The sequence below is a fragment of the Triturus cristatus genome, chromosome 2_2, assembly GCF_964204655.1.
Source record: "Triturus cristatus chromosome 2_2, aTriCri1.1, whole genome shotgun sequence".
In the NCBI taxonomy this organism is placed as follows: Eukaryota; Metazoa; Chordata; class Amphibia; order Caudata; family Salamandridae; genus Triturus; species Triturus cristatus.
This window is the reverse complement of record NC_140582.1, coordinates 293,234,739-293,247,756: the sequence shown is the minus strand read 5'-3', so window position 1 is coordinate 293,247,756 and position 13,018 is coordinate 293,234,739. Positions and strand designations below refer to the sequence as shown.

Below are 13,018 nucleotides of genomic sequence, written 5' to 3'. Positions count from 1 at the left end.
GATATGGGAACCCCAAGCGTGATCAAAGGCCAGATCAAAATCTCTCTCTTAAGGTAATGGAGCACTGACTGAAAAAAGTAAAAATAAGAAAATACAGCTACACAAAACAGCATTAAGGAAAATGTGGGCCAAATGTTCAGAGGTTAACAGACCAAAAAAAAAAAATTGCCTACAATATCTGGAAGGACCGATGGGGGTGTTAAAGCTCATGTTAGTCTATGAGCATTGTTAAGTGTGATCATCAGAAACCCCATTTGCAGCAGTAACAAAAGACAGCTACCAGCAAACTATTCTTACTTTCCAGTTTGGTACACTGCTCTCCATATTCTCAGTTTGCTTAGTATCATTGTCCTTGCCACCCCGACAGTTCCCAAACTGCAAGGGGTGGCTTCCCAGATATTAGCACACATATAGCAGTGGGATGCAGGATCAACCACTCTGTTCAGCCAGAACTCCACTAAAGATCCCAGTTCCCACTGGTTTGCCATTATTGTTCTTTATGTCCCTGGGAGCTTCATGGTCGGACTCCTGAAAACCACTGCCAATTTGGGGCATAAGGGGAAAACCGAAGAGTCCTCTCACCCAGCAGGTGCAGGCAGATTTATCCTCCTCTGGATTTAACGAAGTACAATTGGGTTCTGAGGAGCTGGTACTTGGGAAGCTTTTCTTCCAGTATTTGGTGAGAAGTCTTAAATCTATCATCTGGATGTTCCATTGGTCAAAACAGCCCTCTTGGACAGCACTTCCTCTCATTTTGCATCAAAACAATACCACAAAACTGTTCTGGGATTTTTTCGAAATGGGAGCAACACAGAGCCATGGTATGCAGCTCTCCCAACCCTCAGAGGGACTGTCATATGGAAATTAGCTGCTCTCCTTATAGGTCAGTCAGAGACCCACTCAACCTGGTTCTTGGCTCCGGAAACCTTTTTATAGTGGTAGGAAACAACTTACCTGGAGCAAGCCACCAATGAAAGGCAAACCTCACATCATGTTCTGTATATAAATGCTACTTTTGTCAATTCCTTTCAGTCCTCTGTGGTGGTCATCTGCGGTCCCTGTTCATGCAACTCTCCCAGACATTTCAAGATAACTTTCCAGTAATTATCCTCTCCAGGCCTGCCTGTCAGGGAGCCGCTGGCCAGACAAGGCACTTTGTTCTTTTGCAACAGCCATATCACACACCAGCAAAGATGTGGAGTTAATTGCTGTCACTAAAAGAGGGAGACTAACAGAACTGGGTTATTCACTTTCATGGATTCTCCATGTCAGCACCAAGGGAACGTCATGAACCACAAACATTTACGAAAATTAGAGACCTTACTAGGTTCATCCAACTATTTCACACCAATTTCCCACAAAGTTGGCAGTTCTGAAGTCTCAACCATAAGCATTTAATTTTCAGCAAGAAAGAAACGTAAATCCACGCAAAGTCCATGCAAGAGGGTTTTTGCATAACAGTTCCAATAGGCTTGCAAGAAAAGCATTGTCCCAGTATTGTCCTAGTAGACAGTTTCAGCAGAGATGGTATGGAGTAAGGGGGTATGGAGACTAGGTTGCCTTTAAAAAGGATAAAGGCACAGGTGGGCAATGTACAAATGCTTGTGGTGTTAAGTAGAAGGAAATACAGTAATAGTACTATTTCAGTTTTAGAGACCCCTGAATTCCTAAACAAATCAAAGGTAAGGGGAAATAGCACATGGAGAATCTTTCAAGTTCCCAAGTCTCAGAACCTGCCTAAATTAGGAAAGATTTGTGTGCACAAGAAGTTTAAAAAGTAACACCTCACAGGAGAACCATGTGGAGTAACTGTCGAACAATTTAACAGTCTCCCGGGATTCTCAGCATTGATGGAATTCACAGCCAGGAGAACAGGGCACGTGGAGCACAGACATTTATATGGTGGAAGCGATGGGCAGAAATAAATTCATTCCATCGAGGGATTTATTGAATTTCTGCCCATCATCTCCATTGGAGACGTCAGTTCAGATTTTGGTTAATTTCGCTAACAGTGAGGTTTTGCACTGGGTTTGGTTTCAAAATTTAATATATAAAATATACTCAAGTTTTTCAGGATGTTGGGTCGTTTGAGCGGTTTTAGGTCCTACTGAATCTCCTGAAACAATATTTAATCAGTAAAACATGCCGATAGGTCTTGAGGAAATTCCTTAATCTAGTTATTAACATTTGTGCCGACACACTGAATTAAGTCAGGCTTGTTATCCAACAGTTCTTTTAAACTCAGCATTGCTAGATTGAGGATGCTTAGTGGCCACTCGATTTAGTATAAGGTGAACACATATAGTGATTGAGCATAAGGTGGCAACACCACAGGTCACTGGTGAGGCAGGGACAATGGCAGGAACAACCAAGAGAGAAAAATCGGACAACAAAAGTAGGGTCCTTCCATACATTTTTTTATGCCTGTATCCCCCCCACCATCATTCTGTCTCCTCTCTATGAATTCCCCCAATAACAGAATTCTGGGAGACTGTCAGACTGCTACACAACATTCAAACATGGTGCTGCAATGAGATGTTCGCAACGCACTTTTTAAACTACACCTGCACACCAACCATTCTTAATGTAAGCATCTTGTGAGACTTAGTAACTTCTCCATGTACTGCTGCCCGAGTGCTGCATTTCCTGCAATGGCTAAGTTTCTGGTAAGTGTAATTGGGGAGTGCAGAAGCAGTTTTCTCCATTAGACTCCTTTCCTCATTTAGTCTTCAGTGGTTTCAATCTGTAATGTTTCACAAAAGCTAAACAATCAATCAATCAGTACATTTATATCGCGCGCTACTCCTCCCGCGAGGGTCTCAAAGCGCTGGGGTGGGGGGTGCTGCTACTGCTCGAATAGCCAGGTCTTGAGGTGTTTCCTGAAGGTGAGATGGTCCTGTGTCAGTCGCAGGTGTGCGGGGAGGGAGTTCCATGTCCAGGCAGCCAAGAAGGAGAACGATCTTCCTCCGGTGGTGGTTCTGCGTATCCGTGGGACGGTGGCGAGGGCGAGGTTGGCGGAGCGGAGCTGGTGGGTGGGGGTGTATAACGAGAGGCGGTTGTTGAGGTATTCGGGGCCCATGTTGTGGAGCGCTTTGTGTGCGTGGGTGAGGAGCCTGAACGTGATCCTCTTGCCGACGGGGAGCCAGTGCAGGTTTCTCAGGTGGGCGGATATGTGGCTGTGGCGAGGGATGTCGAGGATGAGTCGTGCGGAGGCATTCTGTTTGGCAGTGGTTCCTGCGTATAGCGCGTTTCCGTAGTCCAGTCGGCTGGTGACGAGGGCCTGGGTGACGGTCTTTCTGGTTTCGGCGGGGATCCACCTGAAGATTTTTCGGAGCATGCGCAGGGTGTTGAAGCACGAGGATGAGACGCCGTTGACTTGCTTGGTCATTGTGAGGGAGGAGTCCAGGATGAATCCCAGGTTGCGTGCGTGGTTCTTGGGTGTCGGTGCGGTGCCCAGCGCTGTGGGCCACCAGGAGTTGTCCCAGGCGGATGGGGATTGTCCGAGGATGAGGACTTCCGTTTTGTCTGAGTTAAGCATTAGGCGACTAAGCTTCATCCATTCTGCGACGTCTTTCATCCCTTCCTGGAGGTTGGTTTTGGCGGTGGCTGGGTCTTTGGTGAGGGAGAGTAACAGCTGGGTGTCGTCGGCGTAGGAGATGATGTTGAGTCTGCGTGCGATGGCAGCGAGGGGGCTCATGTAGATATTGAAGAGGGTTGGGCTGAGCGAGGAGCCTTGGGGTACGCCGCAGATGATCTTGGTGATCTCTGAGCGGAAGGGAGGGAGGCGGACTCTGGGTTCTATCGGAGAGGAACGAGGCGATCCAGTCCAGGGCCTTTCCTTGGATTCCAGTGTTGAGGAGGCGGGGTATTAGGGTGCGATGGCATACGGTGTCAAAGGCTGCCGAGAGGTCTAGGAGGATGAGAGCGGTTGTTTCTCCGTTGTCCATCAGGATCCTGATGTCATCGGTGGCTGCGATGAGCACGGTCTCGGTGCTGTGGTTTGCTCGAAAACTGGACTGGGACGGGTCGAGCGAGTGGTTTGCCTCGAGGAATGCAGACAGCTGTTTATTGACGGTCTTCTCGATGACTTTGGCCGGGAATGGCAGAAGAGAGATGGGGCGGAAGTTCTTGAGGTCTTTGGGGTCCGCTGTGGGTTTTTTCAGAAGGGCGTTGATTTCTGCGTGCTTCCAGCTCTCAGGGAAGGTGGCTGACGTGAAGGAGTTGTTTATGACGTTCCGGAGGTGGGGTGCGATGATGGTGTCGGCTTTGTTGAAGATATGATGTGGGCATGGGTCAGAGGGGGAGCCAGAGTGGATGGTGTTCAGGACGTGGGTGGGGTCTTCAGTGCTGATGGGGGTCCAGGCGCTGAGGGTGGTGGTGGGCATCGTTGGTTCGGTGACTGGAGGCGAAGTCAGGGGTCCGAAGCTGTCGTGTAGGTCTGCGATCATGCGGTGGAAGTACGTGGCGAGGGAGTTGCAGAGGTCTTGTGACAGTGTGATGTTGTTGTTGGCGCTGGGGTTGGAGAGCTCTTTGACGATGCTGAAGAGTTCCTTGCTGTTGTGGGTGTTGCTGTTGAGCCGCTTTTTGAATGATGACCTTTTGGTGGTGCGGATCAGCTGGTGGTGTTCGCGAGTGGCGTTCTTGAGGGCTGTCATGTTTCCTGTAGTCCGTTCGTGGCGCCAGGTTTTTTCAAAGGTTCGGCAGGATTTCTTTGATTCTTTGAGGGCGTCTGTGAACCAGGAGGTTTTCCTGTTGCCGGTCATGCCTGGGGGGTTCTTCAGTGGTGCGAGGTAGTCGGCGCAGTTGGTGATACACTGTGCGAGGTTGTGGGCTGCTTCGTTGGTGTCAGCGGTGTTCGCTGGCGGGTTCAGGCTCAACGATGAGAGGAGCTGGTCTGTGGTGATTTTGCTCCAGTTTCTGCGGGGGATTTGTGGCGTGCGGTGGTGGGATGTATTCTTTTGGAAGGTGAAGTGGATGCATCTGTGGTCGGTCCAGTGTAGTTCAGTGGAGTGGCTGAAGGAGACGTGGTTGCTAGCGGAGAAGATGGGGTCAAGCGTGTGGCCAGCGAGGTGGGTGGGGGTGTTCACCAGTTGCTTGAGTCCGAGGTTGTCGAGCAGGGTGGTGGTGTTATTGTCGCTGTTGTTCTCCAGGTGGAAGTTCAGGTCCCCCAGGAGGATGTATTCTGGTGAGGCTAGGGCATGCGGGCTGATGAAGTCGGTGATGGTTTAGCTGAATTGTGTGCGCGGGCCCGGGGGTCTGTAGATGAGCGTTCCTCTAAGGGTGGTCTTGGGGTTGGTGTGCATCTGGAAGTGTAGGTGTTCGGCGGCGGCGAGTGCGTCTTCGGTGTTGGTCGTGATGTTGATGGTGCTCTTGTAGACGATGGCGATTCCTCCTCCGGTTTGGTTGATGCGGTCCTTCCGGGTGATCTTGTAGCCTTCCGGGATGGCTATGGAGATGTCGGGGGCCGAGGATGCGTTCATCCAGGTTTCCGTGAGGAAGGCGACGTCTGGTGCTGTTGTGTCGAAGAGGTCCCAGAGTTCGATGGCGTGTTTGTGGATGGAGCGGGTGTTGAGGAGGATGCATCTGAGGTGGTGGTTGTTGTTGTTTTGTCCGGCCGGCGGGGAGGGGGGGGGTAGAAGGTTCTGAGGCGGGTGAATTTGCAGGCTAGGCAGGTGAAGGGTCCATGGGTGCGCTTCGGGGTGGCTTGGTGGCAGGCGGGAGGTCGACCGGTGTGGAGTGCGTTGAGGGCGGCGGTGTTTTATCTCAGTCGGGGTTCCTGGCGTCGGCTGGAACCAGGGGTTCTGGCGCTGGGCGCAGTCCCGGCGCGGACGGGCACAGACAGGCGCGCCTTTGGCACGCCAGCGGCGCGGCCTCCATATGAGGGGCAGAGGGAGGGGGGAGCAGCTGGGAGGCGGGAGCGGGGCGGCGAATGGGAGGCAAGGGGGCAGGGCCGGGAAACGGAGGCAGGGGGCACAAAGGAAACCGGGCAACAGGGGTTGCGAAAACACAGGGGCAGCGACAGTAACGACAGTAACAACGCCAACAGGGAGAGCGGGGGTACAGAAATCAAAAATGGATAGGAGGCAAAGGGCGACACAGGGGCAAAGAGCAAGGCAATAACAAAGTCAACAGGGAGAGCGGGGGTACAGAAATCAAACCCATATTTATACTAGTGCCTCAAAACTACCAGCCGTTAGTGCTGACTCAAATTTTAATCACTCAATGAAAGAAAAGTAAATCTGCTTGCATACCAGGTTCATTTAGGTGCTCTCTTCCTGGGAGTTCTTCCATTTTAATGTCTCCTATGTCCTCAGATTTAGGGTCGATGGTCGATTTTGAAAGCTCCTCTTCAAAATCTTTGATCTCCTGTGCAGTAGCCATCCGTGGCGCAGATTCTGTAAACACTCTGATAACTCCATCACTGAAGAATACAAATAGGATACATATATAGTTTTTTAAAATATTTTTATTAATACATTTTTAGAAATGCATAGATTTGCAGTATCAACTAGAGACATTGTGGAGTAACCAGTACACAGAGTCGATTCGTGAAAATAGGATACATATTTTAAAATGCTGATGTTCTAATAAGTGTACAGCAGAGGATTCCCACAAAGTTATATACAAAAACATGTTTATACTGAAGTTCAAACAGGCACCATCACAAAACACACACACACAAACATTGAACCAAGATCAAGGATATAATAAAGTGATCTTGGGAGTGGAGCTAGGTGGTAGCCATGATGGGACAAATCTCTAAGGTTTAATTTTCAAGATACCTTTCTTTGCCTGTGCTGGTGGAAAGCGATGCAGACGGCTTTTTCCCGGAGTATAGTGAAGGAAGGTATATATTGCAGTATGTCATCAGCTTCAGTGGTGTCAAAACTGACCCAATGGGTCAAGTCCAAAAAGGTAACAGGATTGAAAAATGTACACTTATTGGATACTGAGCTGCAAGGGAAATCTCAGCAGTTCTTCTCTGGGCAGTATCCATACAAATTGAGGGGATATTTGCGGAATAAGAAGCACAATGTTTCTGTGGGAGACCGGTCATGTTCTTAATATTCTTCCTGTTCTTAAATCCCACACATCACTCCCATAGCACATCTCGAAGTTAAACTTTATCATCAACTACGACCTGAGTTTCTGATGCTTAAATAAATGGAAAGCCTGACTCCAAACTAGCTCATGGAGCAGCAGCACGCAGTGAATTTATAGTCAGTACACTGACCTCCCAACAGACTGCATGTTTCTATGACAGTAGAACCCCCCCCCCCCATCATCTTAAAAGATAGACAAATCAGAAGTCAGAGTCTATAATAGCTGCCTCGCAACCAAACTTCGTTGCAAACTGGGTCTTGGAGCAGAAATAGGACAAGGATGTCGTAAACTTTCTGGGAATTACCAGCCTTCTGTTAAAAAAAATAAAAAAATTGGGGTTTGCTCAAACATATTTTGTGTTACAGTGATCACGGTCATACATTCTGTAGTACACATATTGAACATCAGCATAGGAAATGCAGTGTTCTTTGAGGTCATATTTGACCCACAATAAATAACAACTATCCGTAAAAACAAACTTGTAGATGGATGATGTCAATCTCTTCTTTGGTCGATTTAAGCATTATAAGAAGCATGGAGTTTGATGCAACTGTACAGCCTCACAAATGTTGTCAATGGGTAACACTACCATCACAAATGTGGCAGGGATCTGGTAGTAATTGAACACTGATGTTGCTTCTAAAGTCCTTTCATTATCAAGTGCTTTGTGTGCTCCCAGAGAACTAGCATGGGTGGAATCATGTGGTCCATGCAGTAAATATGGTTCGGGTGAACACTCGCAGTCAAAGGAATCTATAGTAAGGTTACCAGATCAAGAGAAGGCAACAAATGCTGCCCAGGGTTCAAGGGTGTAGCATGTAACAACTGGTTTCTGATCTGATATACAGTGATAATTATAAAATCTGTTGACAGGTGTTAATGGGTGTGAAGTTTTTAGCAAAAGCTACATGCTGATGTATTAATGTTTATAAAAGATTTTTTTCATGGCTGCTTAATAGAAACAAACAAATGATTGCTCATATTGCAGCGGTACTCAATGTAGAAATAATTTGGGCAACTAGGTTTGGTAAAGGGTGAGAAATCCATGCAGATTTCTCCTGAGAGGACATCACCTGCACCACAGCCTGCCGATAAATCATTCCTGTCAGTCATTAAGGGCGTACAGGGAAGCCAATGTGAAGGTGCAGTCTCCTGCACTCACAGTATATGCCAGCAGTCTCTCTTTGATCTCTGCTAGTTTAGAGCCCACATACCCGCAGAAAGAGTGAGAGTCCAAAATGGCCACCCCTGCTGTCTTGGAGATCACAGAAGACAAGAACTGTTGCGGGAAAGTGCGGGACCTAAGCCTGTGCAGTCTGCAGAGACCAGAGGAGTCTCCTGTAGGAGATATAGGTCAGCTTCAGTCTGTTCTAGATCACAAAGAATCGCCCTAAACTTAGTGGCATTGTTGAGCCCCTTCACATTGGGGGTAAAAACCCTTACTTTATCATGTGTGGAGGGAAAGGGAGGTAACGAAATAATGGCTAACCCGGGTGTTAATAAACCCTCCCTCCAGTGTGGCGAGCTTGGACCCTGGCAGTCCCTTTACCTGTGAGCACCCAGAGTGTCCCTTATGTATTCCTGTATACTGTTGAATGCAATCAGGAAGCCTCAGTGGCTTGCAAATCCGACAGGCAGGAGATGACCTGATCATCACTGTGTCCAGCACCGCTCGCCACTCCTGTGGCCACGGTGTGGGGTCTGGGCGCAGTCCCTGAGGATGCCGAGCCCGCATTGCCAACGAAAGCCCCTCCGGGTTCTACAGTCTCAAGGGCAGGCCTGTTGTTTTTCCTCTGCAGACTCCTCAATGTTCAGGACCCGGCATGTCTCTGACAGGGATCGAAGTTGAGGGAGCTTCCCCTTCCATAGAAAAACTACACAGAACAGGTGTGGGTGGGGGGGGGCGCTCGAGGCTCCAGTCCACCACCTAGAGACACGAGGCCAGCTAAAATGCAGGAGCACAGTGGTATTGTGCAAAGTATCCACCTGAAGAGCCCACTTCATACCCTCCTGGCCCACTCCCCCTAGTCCCACCTGGATCCTTAATCACGGTCTCGGAAGGAGGCTACAGGCCTACACAGACGGGCCCACCAAAGTCGCAGCTCAGGTCACCCCTTCGGATCTCATGGCATGCCCGGGGGTCTCTCTGTACGTCACGTGCCCCCGGCTCTCCTCAACCTCCTTGACGCTGACCAGTACCAGTCACAGCAGCAGAGGTCCCAGCAGGGGTGCATCAGGTGCCCGGTGGCAGGCTAGAGACGGCTCCGGTCGTGACTGGCACTCGGTAAATACGGCAACTCCAAGTGGCTGCTGTGGTGTGCATGTCTGACCACAGCTGCACTTCTGCTCCATGGGTGCATCTACTGCGGTGAGGGCGTCTGAGCAAGCCTTAACGTCGTAGCGCTTAGAGGCCTAGTGCAGACTTTACGGTGCCGCACAGTGCTCAAGGGCCTGATGGTCTTCTCCATGTCGCAGCCAGGAGGCAGGCCCTCATCTCTATCAATGTTCACCCGGTGCCCTGAGCAGGGGTCAGTACAGTTCTCTCTCAGGGTGGGGGTCAACGGTCCACTCCTCACGTTGCCGCAGCCACTATCTTAAGGGCCAGGCTAAGCTGCACCATAGTGGTGTCCTGGGTTGCGCTGCGGGTCGTCAAAGAAAGCAGCTCCGGGAACTCTGATCCAGAGGGAGGCCCATACTGCTGGAACGTGCTCACCAGCCTCGGAGAGAGGGTACCGGAGCCAAAGCAGGCAAGTCGCAGTCGCTCTCAAGACCTACTGTACTGAGGCTGCCGACATGTTGCGTTTCCTCTGGCAGATGTAGAGCTAAATTGGCTCAGGGGTGGCCCTGCTGCTTCCACCAATGCCTCTCAGTTCTCGGACACCTCCAGGGTGCGGTGTGACACTGGATGACTTCTGCTGTGTGCTACAGAGGGTGGGCTGCAGGCCCTGGTCAGCGACTGAGGGATGAGAAGGCACGTCCTATCCGTCCGCCATCTTGGCCACACCCCCAGAGGATACACTTAAAGAAAAATATATATTTGGGCGCTGGTACTCCCACGGTCCACCCTGGTTTCCATCTATGTGAACAGCTGTTCGAGCTTCAACCGCATGGTTCCAGGGAAGAGTGCAAGCTTTCGCAAGGCCATTCCTCAGCTGTGCAAAGCAAATGGCTGTGCGCAACGGGGTGTTGGCTGAATATGATAAAACAAGCACAGAAATTCACAGGGAAAACAGAAAGCTTAAAGTGATGTTGGGAGTTCAATTTAGAAAAAAAACATTAGAAAAAAAAAACCACTGAAATTCACAGGTTATAGTGAACTAACTATAGGTTTTGCCACGCACTGCTTATGGCCTCATCCATAACATTACTCTTGACATGTTAAATGACGACATTGGTGACATCACTGATCATCCTCCAGTCATTGCAACAGAATCCTATAAGGTTTGCGTACGTGAAATAATTTAACACGCTACATGTGACCAATTGGTTTTTCTTCACCACTGATATTATGATAATAGACATCATGTGATAATGGACATAACATTTGAAAACATGGTGGACAGAAAGCTTACCAGTCAAGTCACCTACTTTTGATGGATGTAACCCTGTTTGTAGAGTTTAATGTGGTCACCCCTTTCTAAACCTTGAACACCCGCCAAAAATAGTTTGCACCCTCTTTCACATGACACACAATTTTATATCAAAAGGCATACTGGTATGCATGCATTGCTGAAAAGACATCTTCTGCCAGGCTCTATGGAGAACCCTTTGTATTCTGCTAGAACCTTAGAGCCATGTTTATGACCCCAGCGTAAGTTAAATCACCTCTATGTGGCTCACCCTTACATTCTTCACTATTCAACAATCAAAAATCTGCCATGCATCAAAATCTTCAGTTAAATCCTGGAAGTTTACATACACATATTGTAAACGCTCTTGTTACATACAATTTCTCTATAGCAATGTATTATAAGTATTTAACATGGGCACGTGCCCACATATCCAATAGAGGATAATCTATTATCAACAGAAGCTTTTGCCTTTCTCACTGATTTCCTGTAACAGACTCTGCTTTTTGGCCTCACAACAAACATATGCAACCCACTTCACGTGCACTCAGGCTTTACAACTTTTTTAACATGGGCTACTACTTGCATCCCAAAGTGATTGGTAAATGGTGCACAATAACTGTCAACATTCTCAACTACACTTGCCTCCAAGGCGTACATTGGTTGCAAGCTATGCGTTCATATGTGTACACACACTGTGCAGCATAGACTACGATACTATCAGTGATATCACCAAAGACGTCATCTGTGGTGTAACCAATGATGGCATTTCACATGTCATGAGTGACGCAATATGTGAGATCATAAGCAGTGCATGGCGGGTGCAAGATATAGTTAGCTCAGTAAATTAGAATATAACTTGTCAACACCTAACTATAGCATCATATAAACCTTGGTTTGAATTAAGTGAAAGTATCTCTCGATCTATCTATTTTATCAGATACACAAATGCTCTTTAGGATTCGCAAATCTGGAAATAAATTAATAGCTAGATAAATAAAACCACAACAATGGCCAAGCACTATGGGCAAATCCTTGCACAACACCCGCAGGCCAGGCCCTGTACACAGCCTTCTTCACACACGGCTCAAGAAGAGGTTAAGTACCTCATACAAAAACCTAACAAAATTCACTTGAAGACAACAACAAAAACTGTTAAAAACGGAGTTATGGTTCTGGCTCAAATGGATAAAGAACATTGAAATTAACAAGATAAGGAATTGCTGTTTAGGACATGATGGATGCTATGAGTTATGGCGTGTGTTGATAACCATTAGATGGTTTTAACTGTGAATAATGTTTCTTTCCATGATATTGCATATGAAACCTTTTAAGAAACGCTAATAATTTTGTCAATTGTTTTCAATACTAACATAAATAAAAAGTTTAAAAACAAAATGTCTACTTTAGTGGCTACGCTTAGTACCTTGAGCCAACTGCAATGTCGCCATTGTCCAGAACACAACAGCACCAAACAGATTGAGCCGGAAGCCTGATTGTCTGCACACATTCCCCTTGCTTCCAGATTCTCATGGAACGATCCTCTCCAGTGGTTACAAAATCTAGAATTAAATCAGAAAAAGGAGTTTATTCTCAAGCTACAAGCAGAAAGTGTTTAATACAAATGTGACTTTCTAACATTGGGAGTGGAGGCAGCCAAACCAGATAACCACCTCAACTGTTAATTTTATAAAATTACACTGTATATGTGCCGTACATCGTACAGACATGTCAGACCATGTGAATCATAATAAAGATACTGGGACAGCAAAACACACTACTCTGACAAAGAGGAACCTTTTAAACCAAAATTCTACACACATTTATGCCTCAACCCAAATAAGATCCCACCCATAAACAACTGGTGGACTCTAGTCTACCAATATTGCCAGAGCCCCTAGATTCTCATTCATCTAGCATGAACCACACATCTAGGAAGCCATAGAAATGGATTCAGTGCACTCTAGACAAGCATTAGCAAAGCCAATAAGTCTCACCTATGTAAAAGCTATTGGCTTTGTCAATGTGTTTTAGCCATGTTGCGTAGCTGCTGTTAAGCATGGCTAAAAGTTTGTGGCATAGAGGAGAGTAGTATGGAGTACCGTGGAGTAACAGAGTGGCATATGGTAGCATAAAGTGTCGTAGAGTGCAGTGTCCGAGTGGAGTGTCGCAGCGTCGTAGAATGTAATGGCATATATTAGATTGGTGCAGAGAAGACTAGAGTGACCTACAGTGGAGTGGTGTAGAGTAGAGTGATGTGTGGTAGAGTTGTGCAGAGTATAGGGCAATGGTGTAGAGTGGGGCACTGCAGTGTGCAGTGGCGTTGAGTGATGCAGAGTAGAGTG

General features: G+C 47.6%; 1 protein-coding gene across 1 annotated transcript in view; it reads right to left on the bottom strand.

The window, feature by feature from the left end:
* PLAA (phospholipase A2 activating protein) overlaps positions 1-13,018 on the bottom strand; it is a 164,024-nt gene that overhangs the window by 100,755 nt on the left and 50,251 nt on the right. The window contains exons 6-7 of the mRNA XM_085641332.1: positions 12,100-12,235; positions 6,252-6,421 (exon numbers count right to left, since the gene is read on the bottom strand). Coding sequence (XP_085497458.1) covers positions 6,252-6,421; positions 12,100-12,235 — 306 coding nt within the window. The remainder of the gene's footprint in view (positions 1-6,251; positions 6,422-12,099; positions 12,236-13,018) is intronic.